This window comes from Mastomys coucha, unplaced genomic scaffold (assembly GCF_008632895.1).
Source record: "Mastomys coucha isolate ucsf_1 unplaced genomic scaffold, UCSF_Mcou_1 pScaffold22, whole genome shotgun sequence".
Lineage (NCBI taxonomy): Eukaryota > Metazoa > Chordata > Mammalia > Rodentia > Muridae > Mastomys > Mastomys coucha.
In genome coordinates this window covers 58,236,902-58,253,380 of record NW_022196905.1, presented here as the reverse complement: position 1 = coordinate 58,253,380, position 16,479 = coordinate 58,236,902, and the positions used below count along the sequence as shown (strand labels likewise).

Below are 16,479 nucleotides of genomic sequence, written 5' to 3'. Positions count from 1 at the left end.
GACACCACTGTGAAGTGGGGACAGTGTCAGGTGACACCACTGTGAAGTGGGGACAGTGTCAGGTGACAACACTGTGAAGTGGGGACAGTGTCAGGTGACACCACTGTGAAGTGGGGACAGTGTCAGGTGACACCATTGTGAAGTGGGAACAGTGTCAGGTGACAACACTGTGAAGTGGGAACAGTGTCAGGTGACACCACTGTGAAGTGGGAACAGTGTCAGGTGACAACACTGTGAAGTGGGAACAGTGTCAGGTGAAAACACTGTGAAGTGGGAACAGTGTCAGGTGACAACACTGTGAAGTGGGAACAGTGTCAGGTGACACCATTGTGAAGTGGGAACAGTGTCAGATGATACCACTCTGAAGTGGGAACAGTGTCAGATGATACCACTCTGAAGTGGGAACAGTGTCAGGTGACAACATTGTGAAGTGGGAACAGTGAAGGTGCCTGGGATCCAGGAAAGACCTCCAGGTTGGCCCGCTAAGACAACTCTGATCAAAGTCCTACAGCCTGTCACGGCAAAGCAAGAGTCCTTAAAGTTGTTTTATAACCAAAATGGCTATTAATGCTTTGTTCTGGTTTGTTTTAAAGACCAGGTCTACCTATGTAGCACAGGCTGGCCTTGAACTAGAGGTTCTTCACTCCTGGGATCATACATGTGTGCCACCACAGATAGCTCAAACATTCCTGTGCCTTTTAGAAGATCACCCAGGATTTCAGATCTATTGAGAAGACTTGGATCCTTCTAATCTGATTTATGCCGAGTTAGTTTGCTTTTAGCAAAAAGAGCCAAGGCAAAACTGTTAACCTAGAACATATTAGGAGGAGGACCTTAGACTGCTGGACTGAGTCCCTACTGTGATTTGAAATGGGACACTACAAGTGTCCCAGGTGTGAAATAACTTGTTTGTCATTATTATGTTAACTAATCTGGAGAGAAAGAGATCTTTTCTTAAAATCTTTTATTTTTATTTTAAAGTGTGTGCATGCATGTGTGTCTGTGTGTGGGTGCAGGTGCCTGCAGAGGCCAGAGACTAGAGTGAATTAGTTGTGAGCCATCAAACATGAGAGAGAGCTGGGGAATAAACATGAGTCTCCTGCAAGAGCAGCACACAACTGCTGAACCATCTCTCCACCCTGAAAGAAAGAAACCTTTCTCTGCTTGAAGTCTTAATGCACGAAGAGCTTACACCGTGGATATAAACACAAATTCCTTACATGCGATCTTGTAATGTTTCTCTTCTACTTCCTAATGTACGATCTGTACATTATCAGCATACAAGGTTTCAATAAAATAACTAAAGCTGTTTAAATCAGCGCTAGAGATAAGGCCTATGAATAACTATCTTCCATATTGAAATGAGAATCATATTTTCCATTTAGCCTGTGGTAACCCAAGCAAGATACTGATCTGAGATCTATCTTGGGCTGACATTCCTTTCAGCAGAGTCTTTGGAGGAAAACCATTCATGAATAATTAACTAAATTCAATTGCTCCAATTCATCATGATTTGTTAAAAGATACCAAAACGAATCTACTTTGGATGATTGATTATCATTTTCAGGAACATATTTTAATAAAATCTCAGTGCTGGAACGGCTTCAAGAAAACTTCTCTATTCAGTTGCAGACTGACATTATCAGATGATTCGGGAACACACAGTGAGAGACAAAAATGATCAAACTGGGCTGGGACTGCAGCTCAGTAGTGAAGTGTTTGCCTGGCGTGAGTGAGACCGGCATTCGGCACTACCACTGCAAACCTCTCAGCCATTGAGGGCACTTGTCATGTTAACCCTTAATAAATACTTTGTACAATGAGGAACAAAACCAAACACTTGTCAATACTTTTTTCCCCCAAGACAAGGTTTCTCTGTATAGCCCTGACTGTCCTAGAACTCACTCTGTAGACCAGGCTGGGCTTAAACTCAGAAATCTGCCTGCCTCTGCCTCCCAAGTGCTGGGACTAAATGCGTGTGCTACCACTGCCTGGCTACTTTTTTTTTAATCATCCTTTTTATAGTAAAGTAGCCCAAACTCTAACCATGGGAAGTTATAACTCAGTGATTATTAAGTAGGCAATATAAATTTGGAAGAAGATCATATAGTTATATGCAAAGGTATTTAATATGTAGTCTTAGGTGGGGAGTAGAAAGATGAGTTTCTGGTCATTTAACACTACAGTATGGCCAGGCATGATGGCACACACCTGTGATCTAAGGTGCACAGGGCTGTGAATTTGAGGCCAGCCTGGGTCCAAGTATGGCATACTGGATAAGCAACACATCCGTACAATACTAGTGTGACTCTATTCTACTTTCCATTGGTAGTAACTGCATTTCGTCAGTAAGAGGAGGCTACTTGGTGAACTGTTAGTGTTATCTGTTTCAGAGAAGTGCCCTTTCACCCTATATAGTTTATAGCACATGAAAACTGAGTTTTTCAATAGATTATACAACACTATTGGAGCAAGTTTAAACACAAAGGTCTTTTCAGAAACATGATTTTGCTTTAAAGTAGCTATTTTAGAAAAATTCAATGATTTTATAAGTTTTCAAGGCTCAAAAATAAAATTTAGACTTTTAAAATGAAATGTTCACATTTGCTTCATAAAACTATAATGACATTAGGTAGTTATAGTGATAAACTAATCTAGAGTGTTCTTTCCAGAGGTTAAATGACATGTTCCAGATCATGTTCAGTGGCAATGAGAACTGGAACAGAAGCATCAAGACTCTAGCACCCGGAGGAGCTGTTGCCCCTTCCTGCCCATGCATGTGAGGACATCTGAGCATGCCCTGAACACTATCATATACTAGCTGAGCTCACCAGCCTAGCGCTACATTTGTCTCATACTTTCAATCTGTTTTATGAAACAAGCAGGCATCAACATACCAGACACTTGCTAGCGCTGCCCTTTCCCCTTCAGAATTGCTTTTAAGCAAATGAAATTACTGAGGGATTTATTTAAACTGAAGATTGAATTTTGCTTTACATTCTTATTCAGTTCCCATAGCAACATTCAAATCAGACAATCTGCCTCTAAATTACTTATTGTTATTAGAGTTCCACCGCATATCTCTATTGAAGCTAAGTACTGCCAAGTAATGACCTTGCCATAAAAAAAAAATCTACTGCAACTAATTGGCTATGAAAATAGCTTTAAAAACATTCAGCTAATTTCAACTGGATTTGCATCTGAGCTTTAAAGCAACAATCATGCTTATACTGTAAACAGCAGGAGTGACCTAAATGCATACAAATGTTTGCACGTGTATTAAATGTATAAGGAAGAGATATTGGGCCCAGAGAAAAGGGATAAAGGCACTTGTCACCAAGTCTGACCACCTGAATTTGACCCCTTTGACCCACTCGGTGGAAAAGAGAACTGACTCCTGCAAGTTGTCCTTTGACCTGCATGTGTGCACTTGCTCAAAAATATATGTCATATTGAAACTGAAGGCTGAAGGCTGGTCCTAAGAAGACTTTATCAGCATACCCTGTTCCCTTGCTATCCTAGATCAATCCACGTTCCACTGTCTCTCAGGCTGCTGAATCAGAACTTCCTCTGATTTATATGAACACATACTTCATTGCAGTTAGTACGAGCATTGTCTTCGCACAGTGACAAACACTTCTTGCATGTAATCAGAGGCATCTGAAATAGAAGGTCTCCCTTCATCTTACTGCTTATGGGACGGCACTGTCACCAGTTTCTACCAGTGACTGTGAGATGGATCTGCAGTTCATCTGTGTGCTGCAGCGGAATGTTTAGGAAATTGTGCTTTTAAAAGCAGTGCACCTGCCACTAGGATTCTCCATCAGGAGTCACCTTGCTGGTTTTCCTTCTCAACTTAGTGCTGTGTCATAAACTTGAACCTCAGAACTGCATGAAAAGAGCAACATGTATCTAAGCTCTCAGAGGCAAGAAGTGGGCCAGGGACGGCAGGACTTTCTGATTCTCAAGAGAATACATACCATAGTGTAATTGTGAGCCACTTTATGGAGATCTGTGCAGCCTTGGGCATCCGCGAAGGACCGAATCCCCAGGCAATTGGATGGGTGGAGCTGCTTCATCAGGAACTTGCAGCACGCTTCCACCACCTGGGAGAGCTGGAGCAGGCATGCTGTGGACAGCAGGCACTCGATGTTGTCTTCCTTCAGTTCAAGGCGGCCTTAATAGAAGGAAAGGCATTAACGAGGCAGCTTCATACGTCTTGATTTTAAACAATAACTGGTGTTGACATGATTTCTAAATAAGAGCTCATTACTCAATTACAGATCTAGAAGGCTTAAGATTCCAAAAAGAAAAACAAAGTATGAAATGTGAATCATTTTATCCCTTTGTGACCTCTGCTTAAAAAAGAATGGCTTGTTTTTAGAATTTTTAAATGTTGCACTACTTAGTAACTAATATCTATGATATATAATTCTTAAATTTTAAATGTAAAATCTGACTATATTACATGCGTGTGTGTGTTTCTGCGCACACATGTGCACTTGTGTGGAGGCCGGAGGAAAGTACCAGCTGTCTTGTTCCACCACTCCTTTGCTTGATTTCTAAAACAGGGTCTGTCATTGAAACTGGCACTCACAGTGTTATACGTTATATGTGAGTGGCACTCACAGCTGTCCAGCTAGCAGCATCCTGTCTGTCTCTACCTTCCAGTGCTGGAGTTACAGGTACATGCATCCACACACCCTGTGTTTAAAGGGAATGCTGGCGATCTAAACTCTGGTCTTGTTTGTAAAGCATCTAATCTTACCCACCAAGTCATTTCCCCAACCCCAAGTCATGTTACTTTTATATGAATATTTTAAGGTACCATTCAAAGGACTGGGGAGAGATGGCTCAGTGGTTTAGACCTGTGTGCTGCTCTTCTCAGCACCTGTCATGTGGCTCACAACAGACTCCAGCTCCAGGACCCAAGGCCTCTGGTCTCCACAGGCACCTACTACACTGTTTGTGTGTGTGTGTGTGTGTGTGTGTGTGTGTGTGTGTGTAAGTTCTATAGGGCAAAAGTAGGCCACAGACAGACAGACAGACACATATACATAATATTATAAAAAAATCTTTAAAAATGTATTATTAAAAAGCTTCTTTAGGATTATCATTTTAAAGGTTTTAACATAGAGATTTTAAACAATAAAGAATAGTATTCTGGCAGGGCAGTGGTGGCACACGCCTTTAATCCCAGCACTTGGGAGGCAGAGTCAGGCGGATTTCTGAGTTCGAGGCCAGCCTGGTCTACAGAGTGAGTTCCAGGACAGCCAGGGCTACACAGAGAAACCTGTCTCGGAAAAACAAAACAAAAACAAAAACAAACAAACAAAGAATAGTATTTTGGTCATCAAAGGTAATGATGAGCACAGCAGAATTAACTGAACTTTATCATTCCAAGCAGAAATCTGAAATCTTAAAGTAGGGGGGCCAGGAGAAGTTCAAGACCATTCTTGGCTACATAGCGAGTTCAATGTCAGCTTGAATATATGGGACCCTGTTTAAAAAACCATAAACAGAAGAGGAAGGAAAAGAAATAAAATCTTTAATCAAATTGCATGACACAAACCTAAAGGACATCAGTTTACATGTCTGACATGTTACCTGTGTATGCGTACTGAATTAAGGACCACAAGGAATTTGGCTCTACACCTTCCATTTTTATTTCTTCTTGCCTCGCCTCCCTGACATCATTAGTAAACATAGCAGCGAAATAATCTGAGACGGAAGACAGCACCAGTCTGAGGAGACATTGGAGAAGCAATCAGTGGACACATTAAAGCTGGATGTTCATTAATAAATGCATTATCATTTTTTTTTATTTGGCGTGCACAGAAGTACACAGCACTGGGAGTGCACGACGCTGGGAAATGCACCGTACATTTGACAAATCCTTTTACGCTCCGCTTCCTTCCCTTGTATAATGAATTACCATTACTGGAGATGTTCTGCTGAGGCAAATGATTGTACTATGCAAACACCACTCACTATAGGATAGCTTTTTTCAAAAGCTACAAGCACTTACTATTAAGTTGGCTATATATGAAAAGAAAAATGTAAAAAAAAAAAAAAAAAGAAAAATGTAAAGATTATTTTTCTATGTCAATTTTGAAAATAACCTAAATTATTTGGGACAGAAGTGAATATGTCGGACATACTTGAAAATGGTGTTAGCAACTTTTATAATATTTTAAACTATTAATATGTCTATATTTTTTGTTACAGTCTGGTGTAGTTAATAAAAAGATGGTAAATTCTATAGGGTGAAAGTAGGCCACAGGTAAATGGGTGTTACTTGGGCAAAATCTGTTGCTTAAAATGATTTTTACTGAGGGCTGTGGAGAGGTTAGTTCTGGAGGTGGTTGGGGACAGTGCTCAGTCCAAGGGCAGAGGAGCATACCCACCACGCCCAGGAACCCACGAGGGCTCTGTGAGGCTCCTGCAGAGTGAGCAAGGAGGGTGACAGAGTTCCAGAGAGGCAATGGCAAGCTTCGTCACACAGGTCACCAGAGGCACTGAGCTCTCAGCTCAGTGACCTGGGGAATCACTGAAAGCTTTTCAGAGCCACTACCTCTTTGCTACAAACAGTGTCGGGCGGGGGACAGCAGAGAGCCCGAGGGGTCATCTGTGTCAAGCACTGGTGTCAGCATATGTTGGTGGCTGAGGGGACGAGCTCCATTTCAGAGTCACTGTGAGATGCCTCTGGGAAATTAATGTTGAAATCTCCTCTCTGAGAAATCGTGTTCGCACCACAGACTTTCTGTGAGAGGGCTTTGTCAATAAATGTATGCTAACTCACAGCTATAAGTCCAAGCTCCTGCTTTATAATGGCTTTATTTCCACTTTGAAGGGTTTTATGAAAATTTTTGGACAATGTTAATTAATGTTGGAAGGCATAAAAATAATCTTTGTGATCAATGTGGTGATTAACAATGAATAACTGAACACATCAACTTGTCAGAAGAAATGAATTATTCTTTTCTAAACATTTCGAATTCTCTTTAGAAATCTGTCACTTGTGTTAAAGGATCACCACTGCCACCATCATGGGGATTAGAAAACAAATCAAGGAACGCATGGGAGCTTTCCAGCTTGCTGAGGGGAGGGAGCCTAAGTGGTCCGGTGCACGCAGGCCTAGTTCACCCACAGCATTAAAGACAGAAAAGAAAAACCATTAAGATTTTGAGAACTCGGTTTTTTTGTTTTCTCCTTCTGGTATCCACAAACTCTAATTTCCATCAAGCTTATTTAAAGCATCTAATGAGTATTTAATATGCATGAAAACTGTTTGCTGTGGATGACATCTACAGCAAACAATGCTGACTGATCTGAGCCTAATGCCTGTTTCCACAAAAGAAAACGGGCATTTGTATTTAGTAATTGCACATGCAGTTTTCTTCATAGACATTCTGTGAGACAGATCGTCTCCCTGAGGCCTAAGGGTTAACTGGTGTATCTCACCTCACCACACGGTACCGTTACCTAGGGAACGTTACATAGGAGAACAGTAGAAATGTAGAGGACAGTTACCTGTGAGCTGGAATCCTGCGATCGCCAGCAACTAAGACGACGTCACACAGTTGCTTGTGCCTCAAGTAGTTTTCCATTTTTTTAAATGTTTGCTCTGCATGGTTAAGGGCTTGAAAGAATTCATCTGATGAACATGGCTCCATAGTCTGGCAGGATGCCAATGTCTGACTACTATTGGAAGTCCTGAAAAGAGAAAACACATATTAAAAAAAAAAATCAGCATGTAATTAAAGCCTTGCCCAACTAAGTCCTTTTAAACCCTTCATGTGCAATATAAGAAGCAGAGCCATCAATCAATATTAGTGGGTAACTACTCAATGCCCTTTTTTCTTTTTCCTGGGCAGGGTCTCACAGCACAGCCTGGGCTCACCTCAAACCCTAGCCGCCTTTGCCTTGGTGTACCAAGTCTGGGATTACAGGCATGCATGCTTACTGCTTCTATGTTTTAAAACCAATGATGCTTTGGTACCTGTGTCTTGTAAGCACATGAATGAAGGTGCCACCAACAGCTATAGCTATGCATGTTCTCTGATTGCCAGTTTTTAGTTATCTTTGGTAAACCCTGTTACTCTGATGAAAAAAGAGCCAAGCTATATTCATACTGATACATATATTCGTACTGATTCATACATATCTCCTAATATATTTAATGGTGTCATTATTATTGTGTTTGAGATAAAAGTTATCCTTTACTTAAAAATGGGTTATTTTTCATAGATGTTATCTATAAAATATACTGCCACAAAACAGCATTGTAAATGATTCTCTCAAAAACTCAGACAAGCAATAATACATATTTTAAAAGTTGAGTTAGTTTAAAGTAGCTCAAAGCTGGAGTCCTAGGTATGTGTGCTGGAGTGGGCCACCACACCTGACAATATTTAAGTCAGTTAATACCCAGGCAGGGCTTAACTTGGTTATTTCTTAGCAGCTCTGTAGAATTAAGCTTCAGATATTGTAAGCGAATTGTCTTCATAGAACTAATAACAATATTAAAAATGAAAAAAGTAAGATCTCTTGCTTTTCAAAGTAAAAGGATCTGAAGTCAGTAAGTTATTTGCCAAGCGTTACAGAGTTTGGTCACGATGTAGAGACTGCTGTCTGGTGAATGCCTTTTCCTCCTGGGAAAGCTAGACTGCATTTCCCAGCCTCTCTTACACATAGGCCTGCTCTGAGGGAGGGGCATGCATGCAGTAACATCTTAATGGTAGGAGAAAAAAAATCACAGTATCTAAACCACGAATTCTCTCTAAAGCAAAGTAAATGAAGTACTTCTTTCTTGGGGTTCTGATGTGTGTACCACTCTTCATGCGTCACCTGAATGAACAGGAATGACTAGCCATTTGAGAAAGCTGAAAGGTTTGAGTCATCATCCGATTATAAACACAAATCAATATTCAATTTGGAAAGAAGAGTCATTATTTAATACTGTTGTCACTAAGTTATGGTCTTACTTTGATATCGAGAGAAGCCCAATTCATTAGTAGACCATTTTATTTCTCGTTAGGAACTTTCAGGGAATTTTGAGTTGGATCCCCAGATAAGTCTGGATATCATGGGGATCACTCACACTTGGGATATCTCACTTGGTTTAGGTGAAACCCAGAAACTATGTTTCTTCAAAAGTCATGAGGTGCTCCTAATATCTCCACAGGCTGAGGACCACTGGGGTACACGTTGGTTAGGAAGTAGATGCATTAGAAGGCTGAGTGTATAATGAACCTACAGTTCAAACCACTGATCTGAAAGGTGGAATCTTTCCATTCAATAGATGTAAACTGAGTTTCCTAGAATAAAATGTTTAAATAAACTAGTAGAACTTAATGAAAGATTTTTACTTTTTTAGTATGTGTGTGTGTGTGTGTGTGTGTGCCTGAATGTATATAAGTGCACTCTGTGTGCACAGATCAGAAGAAGATTCTAGATGCCTCTAGAACTGGTCTTATAGACAACTGTGAGCCACCATATGGGTGTTGTGAACCAAACTCAAGTTCTCTGGAAGAAGAGCAAGCACTCCTAACTGCAGAGTCACCTCAACACTTTACACATAAACATTAACAAAAGCCACTTGTGTATCTAGAATAACACTTCAAACTTTTTTTTTTATCTGCTATCAAGTCTTCAGCTGCTGCCACCTTAAGGGAACAGATTATCTCTCTCTCTTTTTTAAATTTATTTATTATTATATGTAAGTACACTTTAGCTGTCTTCAGACACACCAGAAGAGGGCATCTGATCCCATTACAGATGGTTGTAAGCCACCATGTGGTTGCTGGGATTTGAACTCAAGACCTTCGGAAGAATACTCAGTGCTCTTAACCGCTGAGCCATCTCTCCAGCCCCTCCCCCACAGATTATTTCAATATGATAATTAATTACAGGTTTCTAGAGAAAGAAATCATATCCACTACTTCAAAATGAAACATCAAAAGAAATGCAGGCTTCTGGTTTGTAGTCTATGGAAGAGTATAGCTATATCCATACAGTATGCATGAACAGAAAGAAGTGGAGCTCTCCAACAGACTCCGATGGCTGCACAACTCCCCAGCAAGTCTTGCTTTTATTTTTTTAAAGGCAATTCAGATAATACAATTCTAATAAGTACTTTCTTAAAAAATAATTTACTGTATATCCATTCAACTATAAGGAATTAAACTATATGTATTCAAACTACTATATATATAGAATTTTCACAACTAAAGAAAGATAAAGTCTTATCTTGCATGTGAAAAAATTTGAGGTCCTAAATGGCTAACATGACCAGTCAAGGAAACACAGGGTGGACAATTACTGTACTGGATCAGAAGGTGTTCGAACTGTTTGAATTGTCCACAAAAGAATGAGAAACCCACCCACCTTTACACTAAGTCCAAGGACTACAGTATTAGTTCAAGGACTAAAGGTTTGATGGGAAAATAAAGATCCATTGAGGGCAGGTGTTAGAACGAAGAATTTCAGACCGAAGTCCAGTCCTTCATGACAGCTCCTCAGCTAGGAATGGGAAAGGTTTCTATGGGATGGAGAGCACATCCTATCCACGGCTTTACATAACTGACAGGTGAACATGTCCAGCTCTGTCTTTTCCAATGTGCTTTAGTTTTGAGAGTTAAGTTGGAAAGTACTGAAGAGTGATTGAAAGCATATTAGGAAGGTTCTAGAGTTGTTACCCAATATAATAGCAATTGGCCATTTCGAATCCATTTCAAATTTTAAAACCCCACAGTTTTATCTTTATAAAATAAAAAATTCAATTCTTTAGTAGATGGACTAGTCACACTTTAAATACCTAATGTGGTGGGACTAGTGGGACATGTATGAAGTCTGATTGCACAGTGCTGGTCCAGATTCCTACCGACCTGGGTTCAACTCCAATTCAGCTACTCATTTTGTGTCACTGGGTATGTTATTATTTCTCTAACCCTTACCTTCTTCACCACCAAAATAGGAACAATGCACAGTATTTTATTTTAAAACATTTCTTATAGGAAGATTATGAAATGAAACAATTCATGCATAGTCCACTCAGGGTAGGTACATAATCAGGGAAAGTCAGTGGTGGGAGAGGGTGCTTTACAGTGGCAATGAAAGGCCTTGTGTTGATGTAATGCTGTCTGGTTGTCTGTTAAAAGATCACCCCCATTATCAATTTTTATAACTCAGTTCATACTTCCTCTTTAAAATGGCCTTTAGTAAACCAAGCAGGCATCCTAACTTACAACAGAAACATCTGGGAATAGATGAGGAACATTTAAAGTATATTTCTCTCTGTTCTGCTTGAGCCTTGCATGATAACAGAAGAACTTCATCTAGCATCGCTACTTAGTTTTGTTTACAGTACATTACCAATACAGTAAACTGCATTTCAAAGAACTGCAAGAAGGTATTCAAATCATTTGTGGCAGACCTTCACTGTAATGAATTATATACATTGAGGAATATTTCCAGGCAGTATAGAACTGTTTAATTTTTAGTCTATGTCACAGAACTAGGGAATAAATTTAAGTCAGAAAATGACTAAACACACAAAAAATAGGCAAGAACAAAAAAGGTTCAGACCACCAACTGTTTACATAAGTAATTCCCAAGGTGTGGCACTGTGACATTGGGATGCTGAGGGGATGCATGGAAAGGACCTTTAGTGAAAGGTCTGGAAATGGAACTCAGGTTTTATATGATGGAAAACATCTATCTGCACATGGGCCAGCATGTGTAATTCTCCAGATTTCACACGTATGTGTACATGTATATATGCTCCTCCCCACCACATTCCCCACCCCTCTGGGGAAGGATCTCCCTATGTAGCTGTGGCTGTTCTGTTCCAGAACTCACTAGTCGATCAGGCTAGCCTTGAACATGGAGACTGCCGACCTCTGCCACCCTAGTGAGAGGATTAAAGGTCTGTACCACCATATCTGCTTTTTAGTAAAGTTCTAAAAAAGTAGCTTATAGAAATTATACTGCATATGACTTTGAGTAGGTAAAGAGCTGCTCTGGAGCTGTGCCGACCCTGCCTGGCTCACTCCCAGTGTAAGTGATTGATGCTTGGCACCTGCATCCTAACAGGTGATGCCTAGGATCTATGCCTCTGCAAAGGTGCAATTACAGCACCATGAATCTTTTAGCATCTTTCACAAATGCTCATAATCAAAGTATAAAATAAAATCCAAATTTATTAGTGTAGGCTATCTGCCTTTGAGTTTTTTACGTGTACTGTTCAGCATACTTAAAGAATTTATTTAATAAATTATAAGGGATGTACAGATAGCATTGTACAATTATAATTTATAAACTACAGACAAAAGCCAGGACTTGTGGTGCATGCCTTTAATTCCAGCACATAAGGAGGGAAGGCAAGAGGATTGGGAGTTCAATGCCAGCTTGGGTTACATGAAACTCCATCCCCAAAACCTAAAACAAAGGAAACCGGACCAAATCAGAGCTATAAAATATAAATAGAAGTGCAGATAGAAAACCACGACTTCAAATGAGCATCACATGCATCCCAGGCAGAGCAGAGTGCTGGTACACAGAGGGAGGAAAGGCCCAGTTGGTATGTGGGAAGGCAGCAGATAGGGGAAGTCTGTGGGGAAGTGAAGAAGAAGAGGAAGCAAGGCAGGTTCCTTGAAAGAGTGCTCCTTCCTCCTATCCAAGTGCTAGCCAGGCCTGACCCTGCTTAGCTCCTGAGATCAGGAATATTCATGGTGGTATAGCCACAGACAAGTTCTCCCTTCTATGGACAAGGCAGTTGTATAGAGAGATATATATCAACAGCTCAAGAATTATCTTTAAGGACTGCAGCTCTGCGGTAGAACACTGCTTAGCAACGGTGAGGTCTTGGGCTCAACCTAGCACCCCTCAAAACAGAAAAGCATCTTTGTCCCTTACCTTTCCAGGAAAAACACACTTTTCTTTGGGAATTTTCTCCTAGCCCACCTATGGAACCATGAAGTGCGAGCCACTCATGCATGAGGACCTCAGCACTCACATTCAAGGATGTCTCTATAACCCCAGTTTTTATTCTTCGCACTTTTTACTATAACCTCAAATCTATTCTTTATTTCTATAACACTGACTTTCAGCTGGACACACGGCTGCACTCAGGTACATTCAAAGCCTCTCTTCTAACTAGCTGTGGCTACACGGCCGATGGAATGAGAGATGCACGACTCATGTCATTTCTATTACACCCAGCCTTTTCTTTGGTCTTTCCCTCAGATGAGAATGGAGAGGGGAACTGAGTAAGCTTTGAGCACACAGAGAGGATATTTCTCTACATTGTGGAGAAAGAAATGCAAAGAGGTATTGGCCTCTGAATGAACAGTGAGGCAGAGATCTATCTGCCCTGGGCCACTGGTCCACCTGTCACCCGTGCTTCTGATAGTCTATGACAATCAATGATAGACAAATCACTTTAGTCTATGACCTATTAACATACTCATTCCTAAAGTTAAGTGACCAAATTATTTGGTTATGGGTGAATATGTGTTGTGTGTTTCTGTGTGTGCATGTGCATGTGTGCATGCATGTGTGCGAGTGTATGCGAGTGTGTGTGTGTGTAGGCACATGTGGGTCATTGTTTTCATGTTTGAAACCTTAAAACCTCACCGTCCAGATTCAAACACAATATAAGCAAAATAAAATGTGATTGTTAAGTATTACTCTTGGGCTCTTCTGCTTCAAAAGCCTGGAACTTAAAGGGTCAACTGTAGTCGAGAATAGCCGCATATCCTGTAATCTCCACATTTGGTAGGCTAAGGTAGGAGGGTTAAGTTCAAGGGCAACCTGAACTACATATTAAGACGTCATCTTAATATGGGGGAGGAGAAATAGCTCAGCAGCTAGGAGCACTTACTGCTCTTGCTGAAGCCCCAGGTGCTTCCAGCACCCACATGGGAGCTCATAACTGTCTGCAACACCAGGTTATATTTAGGAATATATATACATGCATGTAAATGTATACATATATATGTATATATATTGTTATATAATAAATTTGAGAGAGAGAGCAAGGAGTAGTATATAGAAAGTTAGGAACGAGAAAAGGGAAGGGAAAATGTAATTATATTCTAATAGCAAGACAAGTAACAAATAAATAAACATACTTTTTAAAGATAATATCTTTAGAAAGGGGGTGGGGAGGGAGAAGAAGTCTAGAATATCCAGAGGTGAGACACAGAATTTGAAAGCAATTCAGTTATAGGGGTTCTAGTACCCTCTTCTGTCCTTTATGGATACCAGTAACACAAATGATACACATACATAGGTGCAGGCAAACACTCATCACATAAAATCAAATAAAATACTATGTAAAATGTATCTTTAAAAATAGCACTGTGGAAACTAAACAAGTTACCACACTGAAGGCTTAGTGCCATGCCTCAGAGTTAAGTGACACTCTGGGAGTTTTAGCTATACATTTTTTTTAGAAGAGTTTAAATTGCAATAATATTTTGTGCAAAATTGACTTTAAAAGTTCAAATATTCACAGGGTGTTGGCACACGCCTTTAATCCCAGTACTCAAGGCAGAGGCAAGTGGATTTCTATTTTGGGACAACCAGGGCTACACAGAGAAACTCTGTCTCAAAAACTCACCATCACCACCAGCACCAGCACCAGCACCAGCACCAGCACCAGCACCACCACCAGCACCACCACCACCACCATCACCACCACCACTAATAATAATAGTAATAATAATGATAAAAAAATTTCTTTACTTAATAGGTGTCAAAAATGGCCTAATTCTATAGTGAGTCCGTTGAGTGGTATGTAAATCATTTATACCTTGATTACATGGTTGTAGCTATGAACACCTTGATGGGCCTAGTAAGAACTAGCCCAACTAGATAGATGTTAGAAATCTATCTTGCCAGGCGGTGGTGGCGCACACCTTTAATCCCAGCAATTGGGAGGCAGAAGCAGATGGAGTTCTGAGTTCAAGACCAGCCTGGTCTACAGAGTGAGTTCCAGGATAGCCAGGGCTACACAGAGAAACCCTGTCTCAAAAACAAAAACAAAAACAAAAACAAAACAAAACAAAGGAAATCTATCTCACATAAGACATGAGAATTCTGTTACTTAAAGTCTGAAATCGTTCACACTATATCAAAACAAAACAAATTTATATTTTAGTACCAAAGTTGACCCCCACAGAGAAAGTGCAACTAGGCTATAGAGTCAAGATGAAAGTTAAAAGCTGAGAAATGTTTAAATGGTTGAGTGAAGTGGCAGTAAGTGTAGTCAGAGGCCAATGCTTGGGCAGACCTTTCAGCTAGATAACAGCTGACAATACAGTCCTTGCATAGGAGACTGGCAGCTACTGCCTTCAGCTGCCCACATCCATGATGGCTGTTAGCATTCTGATGATGCAAAACCACTCAGCTGTCCTCCTAACCTAAAAACCAAAAGTTCTGTTTAAAGTTCTGATATCTGTTTTGATGACTGCTACTAAAAAATTAGAATGTTATATGTGCTTCTTCATTGTTTCTTTAATATTTTCAGATATTAATTTATAACATGCTCAGAAGGTTTCCTAGCTCATTATTTGCAAATATATACAAAAAGAATTGCTCCGAGTTATGTATAGGAATCTGATAAATGTCACTGCAACTTCTTTGACAATAGTATTAATGGGCTTTGATTTGCTTATGGTAAAAGGACACCCATTTAGGGAACTTTGGCTATTTAAAATGCTGAGGGCAAACAAATTTCTCCCTGTGACAGGTTAAAGCGTCAAACAGAGGACTGACAGAAGGCAATTGGATATATTTAACATAGGAGACCATGGAGATGTGATGGACAAGCATACTCTAAACTCTAACCTTTTTTTTTTTTGCAATAATGTTGAAACATTAAACCATCAAGAATAAGCTCTTGCATGGCCCCTACTATCTACAAATCAGAGATTTTCCTATATTACATTGTATTGTGCACATAGAATTTTTTAAAGTAAGGTCTCTGAGAATGTGACCTGCTTGCCCCCATCGTTCACCATGTCCTTGGTGAGCATTTTATTTTTATATTCCTATAAGTAAAAATATCAACGGAAGATGCTTGAGGCATGTACAATAACTATCTCCGAGTCAGAGCAAAAATCTTTCCTCTCACTACTAACACCTCACCAAAATATTTCACTGTGCACACAAAAGAGGGTTAAATTCAAGTGTTCACTGCTTATGTTAACTACCTCTGAATAATGAAGTATATGTAAATTTTCTCAATATTAGGCATATGCATAAATGTTATGATCACATAATTTGGTAGTAGATAGATGCTAATAGTTTTATGACCTAAGCTGGTAAAGCAGTGAATGTTTTGTTTTTTAATATTATTTAAGTATTTTTAATATATTGATTTTTTCAAATGGAATTTTGAAATGGATTTTTCAAATTATTTATTTCAACACAGAAATTAGTAAAAAAATTAAAAACAATTAAAAATTTGTT

The 16,479-nt window shown here is 39.8% G+C and overlaps 1 protein-coding gene across 3 annotated transcripts in view; it reads right to left on the bottom strand.

Annotated features, from left to right (window-relative positions):
• The window catches only part of Klhl5 (kelch like family member 5), a 61,986-nt gene that overhangs the window by 22,585 nt on the left and 22,922 nt on the right, over positions 1 to 16,479 (bottom strand). For all 3 annotated transcript variants that reach the window (XM_031342403.1, XM_031342402.1, XM_031342404.1), the window contains exons 2-4: positions 7,534 to 7,716; positions 5,608 to 5,744; positions 3,981 to 4,177 (exon numbers count right to left, since the gene is read on the bottom strand). In XM_031342403.1, coding sequence (XP_031198263.1) covers positions 3,981 to 4,177; positions 5,608 to 5,744; positions 7,534 to 7,676 — 477 coding nt within the window. In that variant the 5' untranslated portion in view covers positions 7,677 to 7,716. The remainder of the gene's footprint in view (positions 1 to 3,980; positions 4,178 to 5,607; positions 5,745 to 7,533; positions 7,717 to 16,479) is intronic.